Source organism: Myxocyprinus asiaticus, chromosome 5, assembly GCF_019703515.2.
Source record: "Myxocyprinus asiaticus isolate MX2 ecotype Aquarium Trade chromosome 5, UBuf_Myxa_2, whole genome shotgun sequence".
Classification (NCBI taxonomy): Eukaryota; Metazoa; Chordata; class Actinopteri; order Cypriniformes; family Catostomidae; genus Myxocyprinus; species Myxocyprinus asiaticus.
Window position 1 is genome coordinate 8,886,504 of NC_059348.1, and position 23,123 is coordinate 8,909,626.

Sequence of the window (23,123 nt, forward strand, 5' to 3'; positions counted from 1 at the left end):
TTTACAGCTGCGCCACCTGCTCTGTATTCTTTTTGGGAGTAGTTTACACCCCTATAAAGTGGCAGATACTCTGGGAGTGGTGATTACTGCTTTTGGAAAAGGTCATGAGGCATCAGTGTATTACTCCCTGCTATTTCAGAGTCTGGGGGAAGAACTTCAACTTCTCTTAAGAGATTATAGGAGAAAGATCTAAACTTGGTAGTGTGGGCTAGGATTCTAAAAAACATCAAGTCTGCATCTAGAGATGCAAGGGTTCACCTTATGCAATTTAAGATTTGACATATAGTCTATTGGACCCACTCTAGATTGCATAGGCTTGGTCTTAAAGACACACCCACCTGCTGGCGGTGTCAATCAGAAGATGGAGACACAACCCATGTCTTTTGGGGATGTGTTATGATCCAAGAATTTTGTTTTAGGATTCAGAGTTTTATGTGTGAGGTATTGGGCTCTCAAATTTTATTTTGCCCCAGACTCTGTATTTTAGGAGATGGAGCGGTCATTAATTTGGAGAATAAGCACGTGAAAAACTGGGTCCTAACTAGTATTATGATTGCCAGACAGATTATTTTAAGGAGTTGGAAGTCGGCTGGAGCACCCCCATTTCAGGAGTGGTGTTCAGAGAAGGCCAGAGTGGCAGCTTTTGAGGAGGGGGCATCCAGAAAACTGGGTAGTTTAGACCTGTTTGTGGAGAAATGGGGCAAATATCTGTCTTTTTTGGAGGGCTCTCAGGGAGGGACAGTGGAGAGAGAGGTTTCGTGGATGTGTGTGATTAGCATATATATTTTTTGTTTTTTTTGTTTGTTTGTGTATCTAATTATGTGACCACTGGGGTGTTGTTGGGGGTCGGGTTGGGGATTTGTGTTGGGGGTGCGGTTAAATATTGATTCTGTAAGTATGTTTTGCTGTTCTTTGTTTAATAGATGAATCAATAAAAAATATTAATCACAGAAAATCACAGCAGTAAAATTACAGTTAAACAAACAAATAATACCAGAATCTACATGAGAGAATTAACTTTCAGCATATAAAATATCACAAAGTAGATGCTTTAAAAAGGTTTCAATTGTATTTCTTTTTTCACATTTGTCTCAATTTACTCTGTTCATTTTAGACTTGATACAAGTGAAAGAGGAAAGTCAAGAAATGAATGACGTGGAGGAGAAACATCAGCATCATAAACTCAATAATATGACTGGTGAAGAAGATTTTAGTGGCTCAAAGACTGAAAATAATTTTTCACAAAAAAGAACTCGAAGAACAAGAGCCAAAAATTCCTTCACCTGCTCTCAGTGTGGAAAGAGTTTCACACAAAAAGGAAACCTTAAAACTCACTTAAGGCTTCACTCTGGAGAGAAGCCTTTCACCTGCCTTCAGTGTGGAAAGATTTTTGCAAATAAAGGAGATCTTAAGCGTCACATGAGAATTCACACCGGAGAAAAGCCTTTCACGTGCTCTCACTGTGGAAAGAGTTTCTCAGAGACAACAAGCCTTCAGAGTCACCTGCGACTTCACTCTGGAGAGAAGCCTTTCACATGCCTTCAATGTGGAAAGAGTTTTACACAGAGAGGACATCTTTATGTTCACATGAAAATCCACACTGGAGAGAAACCTTTTACATGCCTTCAGTGTGGAAAGATTTTTGCAAATAAAGGAGATCTTAAGCGTCACATGAGAATCCACACTGGAGAAAAGCCTTTCACCTGCTCTCACTGTGGAAAGAGTTTCTCAGTGACATCAAGCCTTCAGAGTCACCTGCGACTTCATTCTGGAGAGAAGCCTTTCACATGCCCTCAATGTGGAAAGAGTTTTGCACAGAAAGGAAGTCTTCAACGTCACATGAGAATTCACACTGGAGAAAAGCCTTTTGCATGCCTTCAATGTGGAAAGAGTTTCACACAAGCAGGGAATCTCAAACTTCATCTGCACTTTCATTCTGGATTAAAGCCATTTAACTGTGAACGGTGTGGCAAAAAATTTCTGCTGGAATCACAGCTAAAGGTACACCTGATTACTCATGCAAATGAAAAGCCTTACGTATGTTCTTTTTGTGGAAAGAGTTTCGCTCGCTCGGGAAACCTGAAAATCCATGAGAGAGTGCATACAGGAGAGAAGCCATTCAAATGCACTTCATGTGAGAAGAGTTTCAGCACATCAAGTAATCTACTGACTCATTTAAAAAAACATTCTCCAAAACTGTCATAATGAGCAAATTAAATTTTAGGGCCAACTCTTATTTAATGCAACACTTCATTCTTAACTAAGTCAGTCAACTTCAGTCAGTGTATTACATCTGGGCCCATGTTTACAAAGATTTTTATCTTACTACTAGGAGTTCTCCAAAGAGTTACTAGCTAGGAGTTTTTGCTTAAAACCTAGCTTTCACAAAACTGCTAAGAGCAATTTTTATTAAGAAAATCTTAAGAGTATGGCGGAGTTGACCTCGCTGCTATTGATGACGTCACGTTTTATGTGCATGCTCTTTTAAATCACCCCAAATGATTGGTAGACTGGCATGCACTATTTGTCAGCACAGACAGATAGACTTTTATATATTGTTTCGCTTGATGAACACTTAATCCTGTCTTGATGTAATGAAACAAGTGTGCATCCCATCTTCTACTGTATCAAGGGAGCCCCATGATGGCTGTGAATGCCACCTTATTTCTCTGCATCGAGTAAGCTTTGGCAGAAAAACATATGTTATGAATTGTCAGATGATGTACGGTCTGGAGTGGGCATTTATAGTTTGATAGGTAATTCTGCTGACCGATGACAGAAACTCCCAATTCATTCATGCTGCAGTTTCAGTTTGCCCTTGGCCAGGGAGTGCAGGATTGTAAAAAACCTTTATCTCCGTTGTAATTGGATTGTTTCAGTTTCAACTGAGTTTACAATAACGAAAACAACCTCATGATTCAGGCGATAACTTTTTAAAAAAGTCAATGTCATAATAATATTCTAAACATTGTTTTTAATGTAGATTGATGACAGCAGGCATGCTTTGGATCATATGTGAGTCACTCTTAGAGATTTAGGAGTCCTCAGGACAACTTCTAAGCTGTCGTGGGTTTAGGAGCGACTTTTAGCATTTAAAATGCTTCATAAATTCCTCTTAGATTAAAATTTTACGAGTCCTAAAATTAGAAGTGACGCACCCTTAATTTTTAAGATTTGCTCCTAAATTTCCATGCAGCTTACTTTAACCTTAAGATTATTTGTGAATACGAGCCCAGACGCTGTAAATTGAAAGTCCACAAAGGTTAGGGACAGAAAAATGTGGAAAAGCAAATTCATCCATATACACTGAGGGCCAAAAGTTTGGAATAATATATTGATGTTGCTGTTTCGGAAGGAAATTGGTACTTTAATTCACCAAAGTATCATTCAACTGATCACAAAGTATAGTCAGGACATTACTGATGTAAAAAAACAGCACCATCACTATTTGAAAAAAGTCATTTTTGATCAAATCTAGACAGGCCCCATTTCCAGCAGCCATCACTCCAACACCTTATCCTTGAGTAATCATGATAAATTGCTAATTTGGTCCTAGAAAATCACTTGCCATTATATCAAACACAGTTGAAAGCTATTTGGTTTGTTAAATGAAGTTTAACATTGTCTTTGTGTTTGTTTTTGAGTTGCCACAGTATGCAATAGACTGGCATGTCTTAAGGTCAATATTAATTCAAAAATGGCAAAAAAGAAACAGCTTTCTCTAGAAACTCGTCAGTCAATCATTATTTTGAGGAATGAAGGCTATACAATGCTTGAAATTGCCAAAAAACTGAAGATTTCATACAAAGGTGTACACTACAGTCTTCAAAGACAAAGGACAACTGACTCTAACAAGGACAGAAAGAGATGTGGAAGGCCAGATGTACAAATAAACAAGAGGCTAAGTACATCAGAGTCTCTAGTTTGAGAAATAGACGCCTCACATGTCCTCAGCTGACAGCTTCATTGAATTCTACACGCTCAACACCAGTTTCATGTACAACAGTAAAGAGAAGACTCAGGGGAAGAATTGCAAAGAAAAAAACAGGAAAAAAAAGAGAAAAGGTTAGAGTGGGCAAAGAAACACAGACATTGGACAACAGATAATTGGAAAAGAGTGTTATGGATCTTAACCCCATTGAGCTTTTGTGTGATCAGCTAGATTGTAAGGTGTGTGAGAAGTGCCCGACAAGACAGCCACATCTATGGCAAGTACTACAGGAAGCGTGGGGTGAAATGTCACCTGAGTATCTGGACAAACTGACAGCTAGAATAACAAGGATCTGTAAAGCTGTCATTGCTGCATGTGGACGATTGTTTTGATGAGAACACTTTGAAGTAGTTTAAGAAGTTCTGATTTATTTTTTTTTTTGAAATTGTAATAGTAATTTTTCACTTTATTAATGTCCTGACTATACATTGTGATCAGTTGAATGCCACTTTGGTGAATAAAAATACCAATTTCTTTCCATAAGAGCAAAACCTGTACATTATTCAAAATTTTTGGCCCTCAGTGTAAATGATCATAATCTTGTTTTTTTCCTTAGAAATCCTATATTTTTTGTGCATTATCACATTGAGAATCAGTGGGTTCAACCAAAAGCAGAAAAATTTGCTTTTTATGGAGTTCAGGTGAAAATGAGGTGCATTTCAAATTGTTCAAGTGCAGGCAGAAAGCACACTGGAGGTTAAGTCATCCACTAAATAGGGAGCAATAGAGCATCATATAGCTTTCCTATGCAGCTAAGTGCATTCACTGCAAACATCTGGTAAAGTTCAGTTTCAGGCTGCAGCTGATGTTTGGACCACTCAACATCTTTGGCATGGGATAATGGTAATCAGTTCATAGATCCACAATTTATATATAGTATATAGTTTTATTTTAACATGGTTGGCAATGATTGGATGATGCTGGCCATTACTTTGAATCATAATTAAGGTAATTTCTGAGTGTACAAAATACTTTGTATTGTAAAATGCTTTGCAACATATTTTCAAGTCATTTTTATTTGTTTATTTTTTATTTATTTGTGCTTTTCCTAATACACATTGTTCCTAAGCAGCTTTACAGAAAATCAGCTGGAAAGTCTCTAACATCTCATAAACATGAATTACCAACACTTCTGGAAACATAATAAACAATTTGATTAAAACAAATCTCAGAAGGTTAAATGTTGAATTGGGCTTCTACAAGCATTGTATGGTAAAACTTTATAGTTTTATGTACTTAAATCTTTTTAAATTTAAGTATGCTTTTTGTTTAGGACACTCTCACTCCTAAACTGATGCAGTTCCTTCATTATTGCTGGTGAAGACTGCTTTATAATCCTCGTTTCATTAAGACTTATAAGCACGCTATTTTTATTAATCCATGGTGACTTGTGGATTCTGAGCTCTCCTGAGAATGCCTTTGAGTTTACCATAAACAAATATAAGCTGAGTTTCAAACTCAGGGTTGAGTGAACTAACTCCAAACTGGCAATCTGGTACCAGTAACCATGAGTGAGCAATGTGTGGTACAATCAAGTTGAGTTCAGGGTTTATGTCAGAGTTGATTAACTCTGCTTTCTGGAATAGCCTACAGATCTTTTAATTATGGCCAGAAGACAACTGTACAACAGAATATCCCAGATGATCAGTTATCCGCAGTTCTTATTGAACCAAACAAATTCTTATTTCTTAGTTAGGTTAGTCTTATTAAAAAAAACACAAAAAAAACCATACCTGTTTCTGTATATCTCGGCACAACCCATTCTATGCAAATAAGGGGCATCCACCTGTTCTCTAACCCCCAGTTATCTTTGTCCTGTCTCCCTCTGGTGTCACAGTTTGACAGTGACTTTAGAAAGATGAGTAATATACACATTATTTGAGCTCACATTCTATAATATTTTATTTGTTATAATTATGTACAGTTGATTATTTTTCTCACCCACATTTTTTGAGAAGGCCTCCTCCTCCCTTGTCTCCTCAGAGAAAATGCCACTTTCCCCACACCTAGGGTATCCTAGTCGGTAAAGACGTCCAGTTCGTGAATGAATCCTTCGTGAAAAGCAACAAACGCAGAATCGAACCCGGGTCAACACACCAGCGTTACACCCCACGCCACTGCATCGACACTTACAAAACGCTGTTTGCAGGTACTATTTACACCTGGATGCAAATAGTCACTCCAAAAAATAATCAGGGACTATGTTTACATGAACACCAGTAAGCAGCTTATAGCGAGAAAGCGGGTTATATCGTACACTGTTTAAGCGGCGAACTCGTACTCCCGTATACATGCGGCTTTGTCAGTAAGCGGCTTTCTCCGAAGCAGTGTAATTTCCCCACAACGCTTTTGTAAATAACAAACATGACACTCGAGGAAGACTTTATTTTATTCTCCGTTGCTTAACTTTGTGAAGATTTTAAGAATTAGAATTGCTGTATTTTTTTCCTTAACATTCTATTGCGACCTGTGGTGGAATTGCACTATAATAGTTACCTTCAACGTAAAACTCTGGCACTCCCCCAATGTATGAGCGCATAAACGTGAGCGTGAGGGACAGTCGATATGTTACATTGCCGTTTCTAAATGGATGTAGTTTATAGTGTATGTGTTTTTACCACTGTACTCCCAAAACCGTTGAATTGTTTCCGCTGTGTTGACATGTTGGGCTCCATCCTATGATGTTTATTATCTCGGTTTGCTCCATGCACATGCACACTCTTCAAAAATCTGTAAGATGCAGCTGATGTGTTTACATGACCACATAAGCTGCGTTCTCTGGTAGAAACCTGGATGTGTTAAAGCGCTTTTCTCTTCACTTCCACTCTCTGTTCTGCTGTGGTGGAATAAGCTTCCAACCTCCACACGATCTGCTGATACCATCTCAGCATTCAAGAAACAGCTGAAAACACATCATCTCCGCAAGTACTTAACCAATCAAACTTACTATTTATTAAAAAAATAAAATCCTGGTCTGTCGCTTTCTTTTGGACTAGCATCTTTACTACTCCAGCCGCTGTGAGAACTTGGTAATGCGATACTGAAGATATTGTTGACTTTTTTTGTGACGAATTGCTTATGTTCCCCATTTGTAAGTCACTGTGGATAAAAGCACCTGCTAAATGACAATGTAAATGTAAGTAAATCCACAAGAAAGGATGTTTGAATGCTCATTCTGAATTTTCCAATTCAAATTCCACTAAAGTCCTAAATGAGGAACTTTCTTTTGTTTATGTAACATTTATGTAAGTTGATGGTTTCACTATGCCTGTATAGTAGGGTGACCAGATGACTGAGACAAAAAATCAGGACACATCTACCAATTAATGGACAATCCGTTCAAGTTGTGTAATTTTATTTGTTCTTCTGGAAAATATGTCTCAAGATGTGGAGCTGCACTTTTCCTAACCAAAAGAATACATGATCCTTTTTTCTTTTTCTTTTTTTTTTTAAATAAACGCTTGACCGTATTAAATGCTTTAGAAAAACATGCATCAATACGCAACTGTCATGGTTTTAAGAACACCATAGTGCCCTCCAATCTTGATGAGAAACTCCGGGCTCTGGGCTTAAACAGCTCGCTGTGCAGCTGGATCCTGGACTTCCTGTCAAGCAGACGCCAGGTGGTTAGAATAGGCAGCAACATCTCCTCATCACTGACCCTCAACACTGGAGCCCCGCAGGGCTGTGTTCTCAGCCCACTCCTGTATTCCCTGTACACACATGACTGTGTGGCAACACATAGCTCCAATGCCATCATTAAGTTTGCTGATGACACGACGGTGGTAGGTCTGATCACTGACAATGATGAAACAGCCTACAGAGAGGAGGTACACACTCTGACACACTGGTGTCAGGAGCACAACCTCTCCCTCAACGTCAGTAAGACATAGGAGCTTGTGGTGGACTTAAGAAGAAAAGACAGAGAACACAGTCCCATCACCATCAATGGAGCACCAGTGGAGAGAGTCAGCAGCTTCAAGTTCCTGGGTGTCCACATCACTGAGGAACTCACATGGTCCATCCACACTGAAGTCGTTGTGAAGAAGGCTCATCAGCACCTCTTCTTCCTGAGACGGCTGAGGAAGTTTGGAATGAACCGCCACATCCTCACACGGTTCTATACCTGCACTGTAGAGAGCATCCTGACTGGCTGCATCTCTGCCTGGTACGGCAATAGCACCGCCCACAACCGCAAAGCACTGCAAAGGGTGGTGCGAACTGCCAGACACATCATCGGAGGTGAGCTTCCCTCCCTCCAGGACATATATACCAGGCGGTGTGTGAAAAAAGCTCGGAGGATCATCAGAGACTCCAGCCGCCTGAGCCATGGGCTGTTCTCACTGCTGCCATCAGGCAGGCGGTATCGCAGCATCAGGACCCGCACCAGCCGACTCCATGATAGCTTCTAACCCCAAGCAGTCAGACTTTTGAACTCTCGATCTCCCACGATCAAATACATCAGCACTGCACTTTATTACTCTTACTCTTATATCTCACACCGGACTGTCATAGATTATATTATTATTATTATATTATATTCTCTCTTAACAACTGACTACCAGCCGACAGCCTGAATGTCAATACAGTACAATACAACCTACTGTACATTCTATATATACTATATATTCTTTTTTTATTGAATAATGTGTATCTATATTGTGTGTATTGTATATTGTACAGTGTATGTTATTTGTATATTGTGTTGTGTGTAATTATGTGTATATTAGACTTTAAATTGTGTTGTGTTAATTTGATGTTATTGTAAATTGGTATATGTCTCATCACTGTCACACCTGCTCACCATTGCACTTGTGTATATGGCTGTGTGACAATAAAAGTGATTTGATTTGATTTTGATTTATGTGTTTTTGTTCATGTTTTGTGTAAATGTCTTTTATTTTGGAAGTTTAGTTCCTGTTTTATAGTCATTTGTTCCATGACATGTTATTTCCTGTTTCCCTGCCAGGTCATGTGATTCCCTGTTTCATGTCATGCGGTCCCCTGGTCATGTGATTTCATGTTTCCATCCCTGTTCATGTGTCTTGCTTTCATTGGTTTATTGTCTTGTTACCTTGTTATCAGTTCTGTCTTGTCATTGGTTATCATTGTCATGTTTCTCCCTTGTCCATGTATTTAAGCCTCATGTTTGCCATTGTCCATTGTCAGGTATTGTAAGTGTAACATTGTTGGATTGGTCAAGTCTAGTTTAGTCAAGTTTATGTTTTGTTCCATGTTTGGATTTACGGTTGTTGGATTTCACGTATGTAAATAAACTGCACCTGGGTTCTAACTTCATCGTCTTCGTCAGCCTGTCTTTACCAGCAACGTTACAGCGACAGCCAGATTTATCTAAGGATGTGAAGCGCATCTTCTCATTTCTAATTTCTTTGACCAAAAATTTAAGACACGGAGAACTTCAGAAACAACGATAGTTATTGTGCCCACAGACAGCGCAGATTCACTGGCTTTTTACTAGCATGTCAGTTTGCAGTGGACAAACTTTACCTGGGTAATAAATAATTCTGTAATCTTTATTGGCACTGATATGCCTGTTTCGGATGGGATTAAAATCAATGAGAAGCTCTGGTAATTATTACATTGCCCCACATCCCCATATAAAACTAATCTCATCCGAATAGGGTTTATGACATCACATGGCTTGTTGATACAGGGTTGCAGTTTTGCTGACATTATGTCATAGGTTTTTAGGAAGGGGACACATTTTCTGTTACTTGATTACCTTCACCTGTGCTGTTTAACTATTATCATCCCTCCCTGGTTTTTGGCTTCTAGCAGTTGAGAACTTTTCTTATGGGCTGACAGACAACAGGAAATGTGGTAGGGGGTGATGAGGGGAAAGTTTAGTGGAAAACGCCCTGCTGATTCTGAGACTGAGAGATTGAACGATTCTCTCATTATTCATCACAAGTTTCTCATTACAGAATAAAGCACGAATCACAGCAATGATAAATGTTTTTTTTAAATATTAGGCTTAGACTGATTATCGGGACAAGCAGGACACGGCTTGTAAAATCGGGACTGTTGTACAGGCAATTTTTTTATTTTTTTATTGTTTGTTTCTCCAGATCTTGTTAGTAACTGCTGCGGAATGAGAATTTTTGTTGGGTTGCAGGATTGTTTCAAACAGTTTTTGATGTATGGTAAAGACCATTTGAACTATTGAACTGAGATGTTTGACTTAATGTTTGTATGGTTTGTATAGGGACTTTTTTGTGTGTATGACTGGCCTATTGGAGACTTATTCTTGATGGTTATTTGGATTATATATGACCAGTTGCTTGTTTTCATCATTTTTATCATCTAGTAGTGTAGACAGAAACCTTTGGGTGGGTGGGCCAAGAGAAATTATCGATTGCATGAGATTTTTTTTTTATGTTTCACTAGTTGTTTCCAGTGGCATATTCTGGTCATTTAGCTACTAAAGGTTGTCTACATTAAAGACATTAAAAGATTGATCAACAATGTTTGTGTTTGAGTACATTCAGACATTTTTAACTTTATTTTACATGCATAACAAATGGAACGTTAGTAGACCAAACAGATATTAGTAATCATCTATGGAGATTCGGGGGATTTACCATGGACATTTTTAAAAATATAAAAACAGAATGGACATTTTAACCATAGAATAGACCAATACTGGTCATTTTTTTCCAAGAATAATTGACTGGCATATCTTTGGACTAGAGGTTGAACGATAGTGGATTTCGCCGATACGGATAACTAAGGTGGGAAAACAGGCTGATAAACGATTAATCAGCCGATAGTTTTTAATATCTAAATTATTCATGAAAACTTTCTATTCAATGTAAAATAGTGCTGAACTTTAGTAAGTATTAGGGATGCATGATATATCAGCAGCTGGTATATTATTGGCCAATATCCAGGAAAATCTAAATATTATTATTGCCCAAATAATGGAATTACTACCAATATTTTCCCCAGTAACATTAGTTTATTTACAACACAGAATTACAAATAAAAATAACCCCAAACACAACCTCACACAGTGCATAGATCTGGAAATAATTCTCATAGAGTGGTGTGAGGTGGCTAGAGCTTGGTTTTTTGAGGGGGATTAAGCTTTAACAGGTGAGTATTGCGCTCAATCACCAAACATTAAAGTTATATGGAGGCATTTTCTAACCTTCATTGCTGGACTCCTCATTCAGTTTAGAAAAACCAAGGAGTGATTTTGAAAAGCTGTCCATTTATGTATTATTTATCCACCTTTAGTAAAATGCTGCTGCCAGCTAGCCTGTGTTGCTTGAGGACGGGATACGGTATTTTCTGATGTTCGGCAAGCTCCTGTGGGATTTTGTTCGTGGAAGCAGAAAATGGGGACTTAAAGTTCCCTTCCTTTGCTTTTAACAAGCTCTTTTTTCTTGTAGTGTTGGAATTGATCAAGTATAAGCTGTGGATATTCTTTCAGATGTGCACCGAGATGGTGTACACGATGGTCATTTTTTTTTTACAGTATCAATGGGTAACATCAGGTCGTTGTGCAGAAAGTGTTTGATTCTGGACTATCAAAGTCATTCTCGGGCATTTCCAAGAATATGAGACTGTCCCCGCATTCTTCTTGTTTGGATGTCAAGAATTATTTCTTTCATTTCTTTGTTTTCTTTTTTAATATTTTCAGTATGCGAGGAGAGTGAAGTCTGAAGTCCTTTATTGTCTCTATGAAGGTCATCAGTTTGTTGATACGTAAAGTCAAGGCAAGATCGCAAATCCTTAATCACTTCATGAATAATTTGAGGTATGTCTAGTTTCTTGTTTATTAAATCCAGCACACCAAACCTTTATTTCAGAAATGAGCAGATCATCTGTGTCGTTATATGTGTCAATTTTTTTCCTTTTTTCCAGATTCAGTGCTCTTTCTGTTGTTGACTCCATGTCAGCATTTATCTTGTAATAAAAGTAGTTATCGATAAATTCCTCCATGTTACAAGTACTGTATTGCAGATATTGAAATATGTTTTCAAGGAGCAGCACAATTTTCACAGCAGTATGTAGCCATGTTAAATCTGCCTCTGTGCTCACGTGAGCTCACACCTGACGCATGCACCAAACTAATGCCATTGGTTGAGCCAATATTGCCATGTTGCTGAGACCGGTTTATTCCTAAGTCATTTCTGACCTTACACCAATAAAGGAAAGCCATTTAATGCATTTACACCACACATGTGGTCAGCTTATTAAGCTTAATCGGTGTAAGAATATGCATGTAAACTTGCTCAGTTGTGTTTGCGTGTTTTAGGGTCAAGCATGAACTCAGGTTTAAACAGACATTTATTACTTTTGAACCTAATCTAAACTGGTTTGGCTTAGTCTGGTTTTGTCAACCTGAAACTCTTTTAAGTAGCTTTGTGAAACGGGCCTCTTTATGTTTGTACCACTAAATGGCACAAACATGCACTGTGTAGAGAAGCTTTGAGTAACTGTCTCAAGCCTGTTAATGTTTTTTTTTCCCTCAGAGGTGCAATATTCATCCCTTCCTCCAGGGGCGATAAATAAGGACTATTTCACGGAGTTGTGTTGAAATGTGAGAGAAGAAGAGTGAAGCAGCTGCACAAGCAAGTATTGTTGTATGTTCATGCTGATTTTGTCAATCCATCTAAAGTACTGACTGAGAAAAGTTATTTTGTTCAAAACTTTTGTAAGTTGATAATTAAATGTGTTAATACTCATATGGATACTTTTTTTTTTTTTTTTAATTCTTCAATGTTTGTTTCTCCAGATCTTGTGAGTAACTGTGCTGTATAATGGAAATGTTTGTTTGGTGCAGGATGGTTTGAAACAGCTTTTGATGTCTGTTAAATTGACTTGTATGGTTGGTATATATTTTTTGGTAGATCATCCTACATGTGAAGAAAGAAAAAAGGTGGTGTATAAAGAGGAACAACTCCAAGTGTAACTATTGAAGTTTATTGGCATACTATTGCAAAAATGAAGTGTGTTAAAGAAGAGTTTAAAGAGGAGAGTGAAGACATCAGTATTACAGAATCATGCAGAATTAAACATGAAGATACTGAGGAACAAAGAGGTTGGTGTTCATTCTTAATTCTTCATAAAGGCTCTTGAGGGACATCAAGGCCGTTTTCACACCTGGCTTGTTTGGGGCATTTGTTTCGGAACCTGGTGCGTTTCCAACAATATCCAAACAATATCCCTATAAAAACCACAAACATACCTGATGGATCTTTGGAGATTACATCTGTAATTTGTTGTCAAAACATGGATATAGTTTTTTTGGCGACTACAGTTTAATTTAAAATAGGAGTTGTTTATAGTTCCTGAGGTAATTTTAGTATGATCGCTTCCATCTTTTGGATAGCGACAGAACCGATACTTGTTGGATGGCGTTTGCAACTGATAAAAACATTTTCATGTTTGGAACAAATCAAACGAGCAACAGGTCTGAAAACGCCCTAAGGTATCAAAGCTTCAGACAGTTCACTAAGTCTGGCAGCTGTTGTTAGAAAATCAAAGAATCTGTAAAAATTACAGTTAAATAATTCCAGAATCTACATGAGAGAATTAACTTTCAGCATATAAAAGTTCACATGAAGCAGATACTTAAGGTGTTCAGTTGTATTTCTTTTTCACATTTGTCTTAATTTTCTATGTTCATTTTAGACCTGATACAAGTGAAAGAGGAAAGTCAAGAACTGAATGACGTGGAGGAGAAATATCAGTATCATAAATTTGATAATTTCTTGACTGGTGAAGATGTTAGTGGCTCGAAGACTGAAAATAATTTATCACAAAAAAGAACTCGAAGAACAAAAGCCAAAGATTCTTTCATCTGCTCTCACTGTGGAAAGAGTTTCACACAAAAAAGAAACCTTAACGCTCACTTAAAACTTCACACTGGGGAGAAGCCTTTCCCCTGCATTCAGTGTGGACAGAGTTTTGCACATAAAGGAGATCTTAAGCGTCACATGAGAATTCACACTGGAGAGAAGCCTTTCACGTGCCATCGGTGTGGAAAGAGTTTCACACAGAAAGGACCGCTTGATGTTCACATGATAATCCACACTGGAGAGAAGCCTTTTACATGTCCTCAATGTGGAAAGAGTTTTGCACATAAAGGAAGTCTTCAGCGTCACATGAGAATTCACACTGGAGAAAAGCCTTTTACATGTCTTCAATGTGGAAAGAGTTTCACACAAGCATGCGATCTGAAACATCATCTTGGAGTTCATTCTGGATTAAAGCCATTTAACTGTGACCAGTGTGGCAAGAAATTTACACTGGCATCACATCTAAAGGGACACATGACAACTCATACTAATGAGAAGCCTCATGTGTGTTCTTTTTGTGGAAAGAGTTTCGCTCGCTCAGGAAACCTGAAAACACATGCAAGAGTGCATACTGGAGAGAAGCCATTCAAATGCACTTCATGTGAGAAGAGTTTCAGCACATCAAGTAATCTACAGACTCATTTAAAAAAGCATTCTCCAAAACTGTCAGTAACTAAGTTTCCATCCAAGGATTTTTTGCGGAAAATAGTTTTAGCGCATTAAAATAAAGCTGATGGAAATGCAAATTATCGCTAAAATTTCACAAATGTCGACATAATATTTTTCCGTTTAACTCTGGTGCATAAATTCTATGTCGATACATCAAATGTCGTGAAAACCTGGTTTGGAAACACTTTGTCGAGAAAATTGGCATTAATGCAAAAATGTAGTGTCACATGACAGAATTGACCCCAATGGTTAGCCTGTGTCAATCATGACGACAAGGTATACATCCATAAAAGTCCATTTATTGTACGTGATTATGGATTGATCTTAATGGCATAAAGATCCGATGACTGCAAACATGACACTTCCAGGAGTGCCAACACAAATATCTCGTATCAAGACATGCACATTGACAAGTGCACGGAGAACAAATGAATGGCTACTGTTTGCGATTAATCGCGGTAGCCATCCGTTTATTTATTAAAGTTGCTTTTCCACACTATTCAAAATAATAGAGAGCAGTCATGGAATTAACCCACAATACAAAAAACATATCATTTCTGTGCACAAAGATGTTTTAAATGAAAAATAAATTCACAATACTAGAAGAAAAGCTTCAGTGTGCTTTTTTTGAAACACCAACAGCCCAATTTTATAAAATTGTTTAGCTTTAGAAAAAATGCTGGCAAAATTCATTAAAATTAATTACCAAATGAAAAAATTATATTGTTAGGCCTATATACTTGCCTTTACACAAGCTTAAATTAGCCTTACCCTGTTCTGTAGATGAATAAAGTCGGCTGAATAACATTCTCAGAATGTTCTACACTTTTCAAGACTATAAACTATCTGAACTATTTGTCCAATGCTGAGTTCACTTTCAGAAAACGAGCTTTTGAACATTTTAAAACGTTTCAGTATTTTAAATCTAACCCTCTTTACCTCAGATCGCATTTACTGAGTAAATTGCATTATGACGCTAAAATCAATTTTAAATAATCAAGTTCAGTTGGTCGTTAAAAGCTGGACAAATATGCGGGACATAATGCAGTCCTGATGCATTAGATTAGATGATTGTTCAAAATAGCCTATTGAATATCAGGAATGTATCAGTGTAAACCCTGAAATTACACAGCATCAGTTTTTCTTTAATAGCTGTGCACACAGCATATACACATGGATGGATGGTCCTTATAAGACTGAAAGTTTCCCCATTACTTGGTGCAGGTTGCCAGCTTGAACAGGGCCATGACGATTCACTTTCTGGTTGGAACCGGTGGCAACCTGAGATAGGTGCAACACCAGGACCAATATTACAGTCCTATCAGAAGGGCAACTGTTCTCTTTTGATTGCAATTCCTCATCATCTGATTGCATTTATTTGTGAAATTAAAATGACAGTAAGCTGGCTTATTTCAATGAATTGTCTCAATACTCTCCCCAATTTACCAAAACTTTGGAGGAAAAAACATTAGGGACATCTGGGAGGCGAAAGGTACACAATTAGCGATAAACACACATTTCTGTATGGAAACGGCTTCAGGGCAGATTTCTTTTGCGCTAAACCAAAACTTATGCGACAGTGTTTCTTTAGGCATGACATCACGCACACCATTTTTTTATCGATAAAAGGCCATTTGAATGGAAACAGGCAGAAGACGGCAAACTTCGCACATGGTTTTTTTAGGCATTTTCACTTTGTCGATAACAAAATAGCGTGAAAAGTGGATGAAAACTAGGCTATAGTGAGCAAATAAAATTTTAGGGCCAACTCTTATTTAATGTAACACTTCAGTCTCCACTAGTCAACTTCAGTCAGTGTATTACATCTGGGCCCATGTTTACAAAGATTTTTATCTTACTACTAGGAGTTCTTCAATGAGTTACTAGCTAGGAGTTTTTGCTTAAAACCTACCTTTCACAAAACTGCTAAGAGCAATTTTTATTAAGAAAATCCTAAGAGTATGGCGGAGTTGACCTCGCTGCTATAGATGACGTCACGTTTTATGTGCGTGCTCTTTTAAATCGCCCCAAAAGATTGATAGACTGGCATGCACTATTTGTCAGGACAGACTGACAGATAGATAGATGGATAGATAGACAGACAGACATTTGGTTGTCACACTCCATCCTGTGTTGATGCAATGAAACAAGCGTGCATCCCATCTTCTACTGTATCAAGGGAGCCCTTACGAAAACACCCTCACGATTCAGGCGATACCTTTTTAAAAAGTTAATGTCATAATAATATTCTAAAACATTGTTTTTAATGTAGATTGACGACAGCAGGCATGTTTCAAATCGTTTTTGAGTCATTCTTGGAGATTTAGGAGTCCTCAGGACAACTTCTAAGCTGTCGTGAGTTTAGGAGCGACTTTTAGCGTTAAAATGCTTCATGAATTCCTCTTAGATTAAAATTAGAAGTCACGCGGCCCTAATTTTTAAGATTTGCTCCTAAATTTCCACGTTAGCAGATACTTTTAACCTTAAGATTTTTTGTGAATATGGGCCTAGATGGCTGTACATTGAAAGTCATTGAAAAAGAACCACAAAGGTTAGGGACAGAAAAATGTGGAAAAGCATATTTATCCATGTAAATGATCATAACCTATATTTTACCTATATAATCCTATATTTACTGTCTTTGAGAATCAGTGGGTTCAACCAAAAGCAGAAAAATGTTGCTTTATGTGGAGTTCAGGTGAAAATGAGGTGCATTTCGAATTGTTCTGAGATAAGCGCAGGCAGAAAGCACACTTGAGGTTAAGTCATCCACTAAATTAGGAGCAAGGGAGCATCCTGTAGCTTTCCTATGCAGCTAAGTGCATTCACTGCAAACATCTGGTAAAGTTCAGTTTCAGGCTGCAGCTGATGTTTGGACCACTCAACATCTTTGGCATGGGATAATGGTAATCAGTTCATAGATCCACAATTTATATACAGTATATAGTTTTATTTTAACATGATTGGCAATGATTGGATGATGCTGGCCATTACTTTGAATCATAATTAAGGTCATTTCTGTGTGTACAAAATATTTTGTATTGTAAAATGCATTGCAACATATTTTCAAGTCATTTTTATTTGTTTATTTTTTATTTATTTGTGCTTTTCCTAATACACATTGTTCCAAAGCAGCTTTACAGAAAATCAGCTGGAAAGTCTCTAACATCTCATAAACATGAATTACCAACACTCCTGGAAACATAATTAACAATTTGATTAAAACAAATCTCAGAAGGTTAAATGTTGAATTAGGCTTCTACAAGCATTGTATGGTAAATCTTTATAGTTTTATGTACTTAAATCTCACACATTGATTTAAGTGTGTTTTTGTTAAGGACACTCTCACTCCTAAACCGTTGCAGTCCCTTCACTATTGCTGGTGAAGACTGCTTTTATAATCCTCGTTCATATTCATTAAAATGTATAAGCACGCTATTCTTATTAATCCATGGTGACTTGTGGATTCTGAGCTCTTCTGAGAATGCCTTTGAGTTTACCATAAACAAATATAAGCTGAGTTTCAAACTCAGGGTTGAGTGAACTAAATCCAAACTGGCAATCTGGTACCAGTAACCATGAGTGAGCAATGTGTGGTATAATCAAGTTGAGTTCAGGGTTTATGTCAGAGTTGATTAACTCTGCTTTCTGAAATAGCCTACAGATCTTTTAATTATGGCCAGAAGACAACTGTACAACAGAATATCCCAGATGATCAGTTATCCACAGTTCTTATTGAACCAAACACATTTTTATTTCTTAGTTAGGTTAGTATTTTCTTATATGAAAAAAAAACATACCTGTTTCTGTATATCTCAGCACAACCCATTCCATTCTATTTCACGGCCTTCTCTAAAGGCCTTGAAACACCAAGCCGATGGTCGGCCAATGTCGGGCCGTCGTTGAGCATCCGTCGGCCTAGTTTTTGTGGTGTGTTCCGCACCGTTGGCAATAGTCGGACCCCCGTCAGCAGCTTTTCAGCCGATTGAGCATGTTAAATCGGCGGCGGAGCCCGTCGGTGAGACAGATTAATCTGATTGGCTGTTCAGCTTAGTGAACGAGTGCACAAGAAGAAAAACGGAAGTGACGAAAGCAAGCAAACGACGAAGTCAAGAGGGCACACACACAGAAGGCTCTTATAATTTTTCATCTTCATCTCATCTGAGCATTCCAATACGCGAATATTTTCATAATGACATGGCCGTCTGGAATGAAGAAACTGAAGACCAACTGATCAACATGATTCAGGAGAGGCCAGCTCTGTACGGCATTACAGAAAAATGTTATGCCAACCAAGTGGTGAAAGCAGAACTCTGGCGTGAGATCGAAAACAAACTTGTTATATCAGGTAAGATTTCATTTTTTGGCTATTGTGCTCTTAAGCAGAAACTGTTCATAATTGTTTGTTTTATTGTTCACTAGTACATGGTAAATATCATTTTGTTTATTCTGTTTACCAAAATAAGCCAGGCTTATTTCGGTTATGGAACAGGCAGTTTTGTTATTACGTGCCAGCATCTTAAATCCGTAACGAGAAGAGCAAAAATAACCTTTGTTGGCACTGCATATAGACATGAATTTGACCTGCTAACACAATGCTAACAAAACTTGACTTTGTCTTTCAGAGAAAGAGCTCAGAAAGAGGTGGGATTCTCTGCGAACACAGTATATACGGTACAAGAAACTTGCACCCTCAGGAAGTTTTGGAGCACAGAAGACTGGAAGGCAGCAATGGATCCTGACCCGGCTACAGTTTTTAGAACCCCACACAAAAAGGAACGAGACCACTTCCAACCTAACTATCAGGGTAAATTAACTGTTGTTAATAAAGAAAACATTGTTTCTTGCTGCTTTCATTTACATATTGTAAGTCGCTTTGGATAAAAACATCTGCTACATGACAAAAATGTAAATACAAATTTGCAAGAAGTGGCCACTGATTGTCCAGGTGGGTGTTTCTACCCCTCTATTCAAATGTAGCCTTTCATACGTTAACTTGGTCTCACTCTCTCATTATCTTCCACAATGTGCCACGATGTGCATCTGTATAAAGCCATTATAATATCAATTTGTCTACGCTGTGAGGGAAGCTTATTCACACCAGGCATTTCACCCCTGACCACACCCCAAACAAATGGAGACCAATTTTCAGGATACTGTTTTAACAATGCCCTGTTATTGTTATGAATGCTTGGTGAAAAGTTGTAAGAATCCATGGTATTAAATCCCACTCATTGTGAATTTATTTTTATTTTAAGGAACCTTCGGCTGCTGATGATTCCTATTCACCCTCAGATGGCACCAACAGTGACACCTGGACCAGCACCCCTGAAGAGCCCAGCTTCTTTGAGCGTGAGCCAAGGCCCAGTACTCCCCTAACAGAATCCACCATCTGTGGAGCAGAGTCCACAGCCATCAGAGAGGATCCTTTGCACCTCCTGCCAGTCAAGCACTCCGAGGCCTCGGGTGAAGCGCAGTAAGATGCTGGATGAGTCCGCCAGTGAGGAGTCAGCATACATGATGCGCACCATTGGTAAAACCCTGGAAAGTTTAGCTTCTCAGGAAGACCACAACGATGCCATCTCTGCCTACTGCAAAAACATTGAACACAGAATGCAGAAGTTGCCCCCACATTTACTGTCACATTTCCAGCACAAGGTGGACAACTGCATCTCCAAGTATTCAATGGGCCTCTGACAGACAGTTTACACATCTGTAATTTTACATGTGGCAACAAAGTTGTAACAGATATATGTAAATGTAAATAATTCCTGCAGACTTATATTTTACCTACCTACATTTTTTTTATATATATAATTTTTTTTTATATGTCTGTGCCTTATAAGAATTTAATTGCCCATTGTACTGCACATTTGATAATAAAACATTTTGACTTTTGGTAAAGGGTACTTGCACTCGCACTTCTTTGTCAAGAGTGAACACAAAATGGTATAATGAAAAATGCAAAACTTTATTTTGCAATTTCAAACTACAGCCATAGAAATGAAACCAAGGCCAACTTCTGGAAACCAACAAGTTTGTCAGTATTTTACACATTTCCTATATTTTGCACCACTGAAAAGGCACCGCACCAATGTCAGAATTAAAGTAATGGCATAGTTCATCCCTGAGCTGTTTGGCTCGTGTTGTAGCATTGGTTGTGTGTGACAGGGAGGCCTGCCATAGGTCAGGGTCTTGTCTCCACCTTCCTGGGACACTGTCATGATCCGGTCCTTCCTGGTCAATTCCCACAATGTATAGCTCGCAACACTCGGTCCACAGGAAGTTGTGCAGAGCACAGCAAGCCAAACAATGTCCTCCACTTTGGCAGTGTCTTGAAAGACTCGAAAACGGTTCGATGCCAAAAGCATTTTCTACCACCCTCCGAGCTTGCGACAGCCTGTAATTGAAGATGCGTTGCTCTACAGATATCCTGCGGTTTGGATATGGCTTCATGAGGTACTCCTTCAAAGGAAAACCCTCATCTGCCACAATGCAATAAGGAGCCAGCCGGTCAGAAGCAGGAAGTGGTGCAGGGACAGGGATGTTGGATGTTCTGTTCTCCAGGGCGTCTTGCAGTGAGCATCCACCAAATCTGAAATCCGCCAATTGCAACCTACATCTACGTACAGGAATCTGTAACTGCTGTCAACCAGTGCCATTAGAACTATGGAAAATGTATGCTTGTAGTTATAGAATGTTGATCCAGTTCCTGGTGGGGGGCAAATGTTGATGTGTTTCCCATACAGAGCACCCAGGCAGTTTGGGAAGTTCCACTGAGCCTGGAATCCATCGGCTACTTGCTGCCACTCTTCCACTGTGTCCAGGCACTGAAAAACAAGAAAATAAATCTAAAACACATGAAGGCTAGTTTCATATGTCAGCTAATTTCGTATGTCAGACCCTTGATAATTTGTGGTCATGTGGCCATGTGTCGCTGTCCAAATGCCTACAAACTGCAATTTAAACTTCAAAGTATATAAAAAAAAAAAGAAAACAGATATAACACACATACCTTCTGGTATTTCTCTTTTAAAGGTGCACTCAGCGATTCCTGAGAAACACTGTTGCTATTTGAACTCAACTGCCAAAACAAACACACCCCTTCCCTTCAGTGCTCCTTTGGAAGCTCCGCCCCCCAAATTCATGCACGCGAGACGGTTTTTTGCACATCAGCTCCAGACACTTACAACTCTCCTGCTACTAAATCTAACATCACAACAACAGCATATATGGGTTCTGTGAAACATAGCAAAATTTTTGTTATCCAGAAAAAGAGCAACTTCTGCATCTGTCTTAAGGCCTTTTACCTCTCAGAAGTCTCTCCATTGCAGAAATGCCTTGCAGATGCTGATGCGTCTCCTAGCCCTTGACTTATCATAATCCTTCTTTTTTAGTTTATATTCATCTGACCTTTTTCTCTTGGTCTGTTTCTCAGCCATTTGTCCTCCTTGGATTTTAGAAAGTTCGCATCAGCGAGATTTGCCGTCACTCTTCTTATGAATGTCCCTCTCGCTCTGCCCCCACCCCCCATCCTGTGCACGTGTAAGAACCACCCCCTGTTGCTGATTGGCTGGAGTAGTGTTGTGTGGATGGGTCTGATCCACTTTTTTGTCACATTTACAGGGCCAGGGCTGTGTACAAATACAAGATTTTTTTTTCAGCCCACCCACAGAATGTACAGCTAATAGACTGTGAGGAGATATTTGCAGAATTTGACAAAAAGTGTATTGGATTAGAATTACTGAGTGCACCTTTAAAACCTGGTAGATTGATGCACAGGTTTCAGGAACGAATTGCCAAATTGTTGATACTTCCACTCAGAACTGGCAAGAAAGGTTCTTGCAGCTTTCCCCTGTAAATATTAAAAAGCACATAACTCACCTCTGTACGTGATGCAAGGCGAGGATCGGACGTTTGAACAGCGAGCTCTGCACACTTTGCTAATTTTAATACTTTTTATCACATTGACCGGTGAGATTCGATACACACTGTTCCATTACTGTTCTAGGAGGACAATATGTCAAAGAATTCAAAATCCTCAGGCTCTGGAGACATTAAAAGACACTTACGTGCTCAAGCTGACACCCCTGAACAGGCTGCGGGCCCGGGAGTCAATTTGGTGGGAGAGATGCGGGAAATGCGGTGAGAGATGTTGAACATATCGGCAATGCTGACGAAGGTCATTGCTGACTTGGAGGATCTTGCTGTGATACGTCAACCGATCACTGCCATGGAGGTGAAATTTACTGATGTGGAGTCATCGGAGAGGATTATCTGCTAATCCGCTAGCAACCAAGGTGGATTTGGAGTGTATCTGGGAGAAGTTGGAGGACATGAAAAACCGTAGCTGGCGGAATAACGTCCGTATCGTGGGAGTCCCAGAGGGAGTGGAGGGACGGGTTATGGTGGAATTCCTGGATGGGCTCTTTCCGAGCCTGCTAGACATAGCAGGCCATAAAATGGAAATCGAGCAAGATCACAGGGTTCCGGCTCAGCGATCCGCTGAGGGAGACAGGCCCCGATCAATTCTGGTCAAATTTCTGAGATCATCCGATAAAAATCTTGTGTTACGTGAGGCGAGGAGTAAAAGAAGGCTTTGTTGGAAGAACCACAGCATTTTCTTGTTCCCA

The 23,123-nt window shown here is 38.9% G+C and overlaps 3 protein-coding genes across 5 annotated transcripts in view; all 3 read left to right on the top strand.

The window, feature by feature from the left end:
• Positions 1-9,798, top strand: part of LOC127440800 (gastrula zinc finger protein XlCGF57.1-like) — a 93,954-nt gene extending 84,156 nt beyond the window's left edge. The window contains exon 4 of one of the 3 annotated variants that reach the window (XM_051697713.1): positions 1,115-9,798. In XM_051697713.1, the coding sequence (XP_051553673.1) occupies positions 1,115-2,205 (1,091 nt within the window). In that variant the 3' untranslated portion in view covers positions 2,206-9,798. The remainder of the gene's footprint in view (positions 1-1,114) is intronic. The other 2 variants (XM_051697712.1, XM_051697714.1) reach the window with 2 other exon arrangements.
• Positions 1-23,123, top strand: part of LOC127440774 (gastrula zinc finger protein XlCGF57.1-like) — a 164,610-nt gene that overhangs the window by 48,347 nt on the left and 93,140 nt on the right. The window lies entirely within an intron of this gene.
• Positions 1-23,123, top strand: part of LOC127440566 (zinc finger protein 184-like) — a 78,023-nt gene that overhangs the window by 3,974 nt on the left and 50,926 nt on the right. Inside the window, exons 2-3 of the mRNA XM_051697243.1 lie at positions 12,493-12,603; positions 12,871-13,061. Of these exons, the coding sequence (XP_051553203.1) occupies positions 12,965-13,061 (97 nt within the window). The 5' untranslated portion in view covers positions 12,493-12,603; positions 12,871-12,964. The remainder of the gene's footprint in view (positions 1-12,492; positions 12,604-12,870; positions 13,062-23,123) is intronic.